Here is a 6,450-nt window from a genome sequence, read left to right as displayed (position 1 = left end):
CCAAGGACATTTTTATTTCCTTAAAAAACAACAAAAAAAAAAAGGACATTTTCATTTCATTACTCCTTTAAAATGGTAAATCTAGGGATGACGATGGAAGGACAGCTTGGTAAATTTAGTAAGTGGGTTTTTTAAGCTCTTGCTTGTTACGGACTAACATCTGCCCGAGGTAAAGATGCTTATCGTACGCACTCTTTCTGTAAGAATGAAATGGAAAATACAAAGGAAGTAAATGAGAAAAACTGAAAAGAATTACAAATACAAGGAAATGCAAGTATAAAGCGGAGGAGAGAGAGAGAGAGAGAGAGAGAGAGAGAGATGAGAGAGAAAATAATAAAGAAAGAGAGAGGAAGAACAGTGGTAGAAGGGGGAGAGAGAGAGAGAGAGAGGTGTCTCGTGAAGCAGCAGGTGAAAGGAAGGAAGAAATAAAAGGAGTGAAAGGAAGGAAGAAATAAAAGGAAGACTCTCTTCCTCTTCTCTCAATCTAATTCTCTCTCCTTCTTTGTTGTACTTTCTAACATACACACACAGAGACAGTCATTCCTTGCTTCTTCCTTTTAAATCACGAGATCCCCATCTCTTTATTTGTTTCTTTCCCTTTCTCATCTTGGACTCTTCTTTTCTTCCAATTTTTCTTTTGATTGATGTCTTCTGCAAAGCTTCTTTGGTTTCATTTCCTTCTCTGTTGTTGTCGGTGGTGTTCTTGTAGTTACAGCTACAGGCATTGTTGAAAGGGGAAGATTGAAGACGAGAACAAAAGCCCAGAAAGAAAGGAAAAAATAAATAAAAATTGAATCTTCGTGGTTATTCTAGGTGAGAAATGTCGCATTCAGGCAAACCCATAACCGAAATAGGGTTTGATTCCCTTTCCGATCGGTTTTGTGGCGCTTTGAGTTGCGAAAACAACAAACCTGATTTTAAGGAACTCGTTCTGGATTCACCGGTTTCGCCGTTGAGGACTCGTGGGTTGGGTGGAGGTGGCCCTGCTGTGAGTGGGGTGACCACTACGAGCAGCAGTTCTAGTTCGTCTGGTTCAGTTTCAGGAAAAACTGGGAACAACGCCGTCGTCAGAAGATCCGATGGTGGTGGGAATAACCACTCAGGTGAGCTCTCGGGCTCGAGCGAAAGCAGCCCAACTGCGGCTGAGAGCACTAGATCCGCTTCGGCTACTCGTAATTACAAGCCTGGTCATGGCAGATCGAATTCTTGCGGTGCCCCATTAATCTATTCTGGCGGAAGCGTGGTCAGTGGTGGCGGCGGCGGCAGTGGAGTTTCTGTCAATTCACCGACTGTGAATGTCGTTCCCAGCGGTAACATTTGTCGATCGGGAAAGATTTTGAAGACAGGATTGGTGACCAAGAACTCTGCAAGGAACGACGTTCTGGGGTTGGGCACCGGAAACTACGGGCATGGTAGTATAATGCGGGGCGGCGCTGGTGGCAAATTGGTCGTTGGCAGTAGTGGAGGTGAAGCTAGTCCGGCTAATGTAACAAGTAATATACAATTCACAGGGGAATCAGTAATGGTGAAGAGGGCCATGGCGAGTTCGGATCCGGAGGAGGTGAAGAAGGCCGGTAATGAGCAGTACAAAAGGGGAAATTTTGCAGAAGCGCTTTCTCTGTATGATCGAGCGATTGCGATTTCTCCAGACAATGCGGCATGCCGGAGTAACAGGGCAGCTGCATTGACGGGGCTTGGTAGGTTAACTGAGGCTGTGAGGGAATGTGAGGAGGCTGTCAGGCTGGATCCTGCTTATGGCAGGGCACATCAGCGTTTGGCATCTCTGCATCTGCGGTGAGTTAGGAAATTGAAAACTCATAACTCAAAATTTCGTTTCTTATCAGAGTTACCTTCTTTTTTGTTATTTGCTTTTCGTTCTGCACATGAATGAGTGATCTGTATTTTATTTTCCTGTGAATGAATTGAAGTGGCACATGTCCTTGTTTCTTGAGGATTAACCAACTGCGAGTGGAATGCGCAGTGTTTTTATGATCTACATTTTGCCTATGATGTGTTCTTTGCTGGTTTTGGTGTAGATTAAGTGGTGTTATGAATGGTAAGATGACTAAGATCTGGCCTACATAGATGTTCTCTTGTTGCCTTGTGGCTTTGTCTTTTGTTATGGTAGTGTTGGGGTTATGTCTTTATTGGTTATTATTTCTTCTCTTTGGATTGATTGGGGCCTCTCCACTGAGAGATGTTTTATTGGTCATGTGGTGTGGTGTCTTTATTTTCTTCCGTTTCTGCATAATTATTTTAACTGGATACTTGTTGCTACATTGCTGGTTTGGCTTAGTAGTTTCTCTGTGATTGAATCTTTGGATTGTTGGGTAATGTTTTATTTTCTCTTGTCTTCATTTCTGAATCCCCGAGTCCCTGTTCGTCTCTTGCTTCAGCTCAATGTTTTCTAGTGGTTTAAGTCATTAGGAATGAGGATTCCCTTACCTTCTTGTGGCTAGTCGTCTGATTTACAATCTTGGGCAATAATTTGGCATTCGGAATCACTTAAATATTATTGCATTCAAACAACTTTTGCTTGTCTATCTGGTTTAGGTTTATTAGAGTCCCTTGTTTTTCCTGCAATATGACTGAGGTTTGCCAAGAGAGGAATTTCCCTTTAATTTTTAAAGTCTTACAGGTTAGGGCAAGTTGAAAATTCCCGGAAACACATGTCTTTTCCTGGGCAGCAGCCCGATCTGGCTGAGTTACAGAAGCTGCAGGCTGTGGAGAGGCATTTGAAGAGATGTACTGATGCCCGGAAAATTGGTGATTGGAAGAGTGCATTGAGGGAAGGTGAGGCTGCCATTGCAGCTGGTGCAGGGTCTTCTCCTCAGGTATGACCTCTTGATCAGTTCTAGTTCACACTGTTGTTATAGATGGCATACAATAGAGAATTCATACAGCTTGAATTGGTTGGGATGGAATTTACAGCTCTTTGCGTGTAGAGTGGAAGCGCTCTTGAAGCTTCACCAGCTAGAGGATGCAGAGACTGACCTTTCAAGCATACCCAAATACGAACCAGCTACCCTTTCGTGTTCACAGGCCAAGTTCTTTGGATTGCTTTCTGAATCTTACCTCTACTTTGTCCGAGCTCAGGTTGACATGGCCTTGGGAAGGTGAGTTTAGAAACATAAAGTTCCTCTAGATACGTAGATAAGGCTCTTGGGGTAAGTGAGAATTAATAATGGATATTTTGTAGGTTTGAGAATGCAGTTGCAGAAGCTGAGAAAGCGGGGGAGATTGATCCCCAAAGTGTTGAAATTGGAGTGATGCTGAACATTGTGAGGTTGGTGGCAAGGGCCCGTGCCCGTGGTAATGATCTCTTCAATGCTGGGAGGTTTGATGAATCGTGCTTAGCTTATGGGGAGGGCCTCAAGTTTGATCCTTGCAACTCTGTTCTTTATTGCAATAGAGCAGCATGTTGGTATAAGCTTGGGCAGTGGGATCGATCTGTTGAAGACTGTACCCAAGCCCTCAGAATCCAACCCAATTACACTAAGGCCATTCTTCGACGGGCTGCCTCAAATGGCAAGGTGAATTTCTCTTTCAATGTCGAATTTATTTTCAATGTTGCATTGAATAATCGATTATGGCATCTTTCTTGGTGGGGATTGTTAGCTAGAACGATGGGCTGAATCTGTGAGGGACTATGAAGTTTTGAGGAAGGAACTTCCGGGTGATAATGAGGTTGCAGAAGCTCTATTCCATGCCCATGTTGCATTAAGGAAGTCTCGAGGAGAGGAAGTGTACAATTTGAAATTTGGTGGTGAGGTCGAGGAAATATCAGGTCTTGATCAATTTAGAGCTGCAATATCTTTGCCTGGTGAGCCTTTTCCCTTTGGTTTCTTAAATTTAACATTTATTTCTTATATATTACTCTTTCCTTGCTTTTCTGTTTCTTGTTAGAATTAACATGTTGAATTCAAGTTTGAAAATTGCAGGTGTTTCAGTAGTGCACTTCAAGGCGGCATCAAATAAGCAGTGTGAGCAGAAATATCCTTTTATTGACACCTTATGTCTTCAGTATCCATCTGTGAAATTTGTCAAGGTAGTTATCCTAATATATGAACTACCCTCACCTGCTTTATGTGTGAAAAAGAATTCGTTTAATATTTTATTGGGTGATGTTTGGCTGAAGGTTGATGTAGAGGAGAGCCCAGTGGTAGCGAAGGCAGAGAATGTGAGAATTGTTCCAACATTCAAGATTTACAAGAACGGTACCAGAGTTAAGGAGATGATCTGCCCTACCCATCAGGTTTTGGAATACTCAATTAGGAATTATAGTCTTTAGTACAAGCATTTGTATCCCATTCTTATAATCCAGCCTCTTATCATGATGAGAGCTCTCCCAATTCCCTCCCTCTTCCACCAATTCCACCAATTCATACGAAAATTAGCACTTCAACTTTTGAGCAAAACCAGCTATGTAGGAATTTCAATGAGACAATGCCTGAAGATCCCAGAGAGATGACCTAGTCCCGTAGCGGTTTTATTTATTCTTTCCATTACCATTGTTCTCTCTGGATTTATTTTCAATTCCTTCTCCCCTCCCCCACCAAAACTCCTTAGGCCGGCCTTATTTTGTATCCTAACCTTCCTCATCATGAGAAGAAAGCTGAGAACACTGTACACTTATATCGACTCTATATTTTCAATAATTTTAGAGATGGAGGTGGTTGGCTCATGGCTGGTAGCGATATTTTGTACATGTATATATAAGATACATACAAAAAAAAAAAAAATGAGAAGCAAATGAGAGATTGGACTTATGGTGGGTGCAGGGTTAGTGAGTGAGATGAGGATGACCAAGATGATGTTATTGTTGTTGCTTTACACTAGCATTCCTTGAATAAGAAAAAAAACAAATCTCATTCTTTTTTGTATAATTCTTCTTTCAGTAACCCTTAATTGTTTTATTTATTTATTTTTCTCCTGTTTTAGAATTCTAATGTCATTGAACTAAAAATTCTGTCCCGGGCTTACGTTTAGCCTGCATTGGATCCACTCATGATTGCGTTTTTTTTTTTTTTTTGCGGGGGGTTTTGGGGGATGGAGTTATGAATCTTATGATTCAGATCTTAGAGACAGAAAAGGGTAGTTTAGTCACTTTAAGAGATGTTGAGTCATGTTAGATATCTGACAGTTGTTGGGACAGGGCAGGACTGATGAGAGACCAGAGTACATGTTCATTAGTGGATAGGTTGGCTTTGTATCATTGATGGTTGGAATCATTTATTACCACATCTGAATACAGTACCTTCCAGTTTCCTATACCCCCAAAATAAATACGTTAGAATCCTACGCACTTACACGCACGTACGGGGAGAAAGAGAGAGTTTCTTTTGATGGGCTTAAAAAAAACTATGGGTGGATTTTTATTTGTACTTGGTTTGGTTTGAGCCCGCGGACGTTTTAGGTAAGGTCAGAAAGATTCTTGGTTTGTGATGAAGGGGGGAGCAGTGAGAGTAATTGCTAGAAGCAAAAAATAAGTAAAAGGGTACTGGAAGCTAGCTGTCCTTGGTGGTGTTGTGCCGCGGGGGGGGGGTGGTTGCTGTGTGGGTTGTGGAGGCATCAGGATCCTCTCCAACGCCTCAACGTGGGAGCATCAGATGGCTGGGCTGGGTTGGGGGTGCGTGTGTGGGTCTTCTCAGTCGTCTAATGTGCATCACGGCACTGGGTGTGTTGGAGAAGATCCGAACTTGGTGGTGGAGTGGAGTGTAGTGCGTGTGCTGCCATGGCTGGTAGGCATAGCTTTGGCTGTTGTATTTTCTAGTAGGGGAGATCTTCATACCCTTGCTGCTCACAAGGAGGTGTGGGTATATTACGGATCCGGCTCCTCTCCATGGAGGACATCGGCCAGATGGTGCCCATAGGACCTATGTCTGTGCAACATGTGGATTTGACTCAAATGGCTTGGTTCTTGAAGTTATGGCTCCACATTTGGTATAAGGTTGAGAAGGGATGAGGTAAATAGGGTGTCGGGTTTGGTCGACGTGAGGGTTTCAAATTTGGGTTGAGGTAGGCAATGAAGGGGTTAAGTGGGTAAAAATAAGGGGTCTTCTTCTTGATTGTTGGATTCGTATAATCCATGTGCCGCACGAACAGGGTCTATAGGCACTATTTGGGTGATGTCTTCTATGGAAAGGAGCCGGTTCGTATATTACATTCAATAAAGAAGGGAGAGAAAAGCTCTATAGTGGCGATCCTCTCTAGCATAGAAGAGAGCCTTGCCACATCCGATGGATGGGTGCACCCCATACATGTACCCCAACACCTTGGGTGCACATCCCAAGGGACTCCCAGCTGCTAGATGTGACTCGGCTCTCTCCGGGGTGGGAGTGGATCTAAATCCCTATGCAGTGTTAGTTATGTAGATGCAACACAACAACTTGGTATTCTTTATTTTCTTCTCTATGTCTCATTTGGAATAGGGTTCTTCTTTGCGCTTTG

At 42.9% G+C, this 6,450-nt stretch overlaps 1 protein-coding gene across 2 annotated transcripts; it reads left to right on the top strand.

The window, feature by feature from the left end:
* Positions 1 to 422: 422 nt before the first annotated feature.
* On the top strand, positions 423 to 4,883 carry LOC122070216 (TPR repeat-containing thioredoxin TTL1-like). 2 transcript variants are annotated; one of them, XR_006137701.1, is made up of 7 exons: positions 423 to 1,794; positions 2,639 to 2,834; positions 2,932 to 3,116; positions 3,200 to 3,533; positions 3,619 to 3,823; positions 3,928 to 4,048; positions 4,139 to 4,157. XR_006137701.1 is itself a non-coding variant. In XM_042634340.1 (7 exons), the coding sequence occupies exons 1-7, from the start codon at positions 821 to 823 to the stop codon at positions 4,289 to 4,291; spliced, it is 2,154 nt and encodes a 717-aa protein (XP_042490274.1). In that variant the 5' UTR covers positions 423 to 820; the 3' UTR covers positions 4,292 to 4,883. The 2 variants fall into 2 exon arrangements, 1 of the variants encoding a protein (XP_042490274.1); XM_042634340.1 differs by having other exon boundaries at positions 3,942 to 4,048; positions 4,139 to 4,883.
* Positions 4,884 to 6,450: the final 1,567 nt, after the last annotated feature.

This window comes from Macadamia integrifolia, unplaced genomic scaffold (assembly GCF_013358625.1).
Source record: "Macadamia integrifolia cultivar HAES 741 unplaced genomic scaffold, SCU_Mint_v3 scaffold858, whole genome shotgun sequence".
Taxonomy (NCBI): Eukaryota; Viridiplantae; Streptophyta; class Magnoliopsida; order Proteales; family Proteaceae; genus Macadamia; species Macadamia integrifolia.
The sequence above is the reverse complement of the archived record's forward strand: the minus strand, read 5'-3'. Positions and strand labels throughout refer to the sequence as shown.

Excerpts from the sequence above, each read along its gene's own strand:
- LOC122070216 (XM_042634340.1), top strand. The coding sequence starts at position 821 with ATGTCGCATTCAGGCAAACCCATAACCGAAATAGGGTTTGATTCCCTT. Across the intron at positions 3,534-3,618 it reads GGGCTGCCTCAAATGGCAAG|CTAGAACGATGGGCTGAATC; the intron begins GTGAATTTCTCT and ends GGGGATTGTTAG. Across the intron at positions 3,824-3,941 it reads AGCTGCAATATCTTTGCCTG|GTGTTTCAGTAGTGCACTTC; the intron begins GTGAGCCTTTTC and ends TGAAAATTGCAG.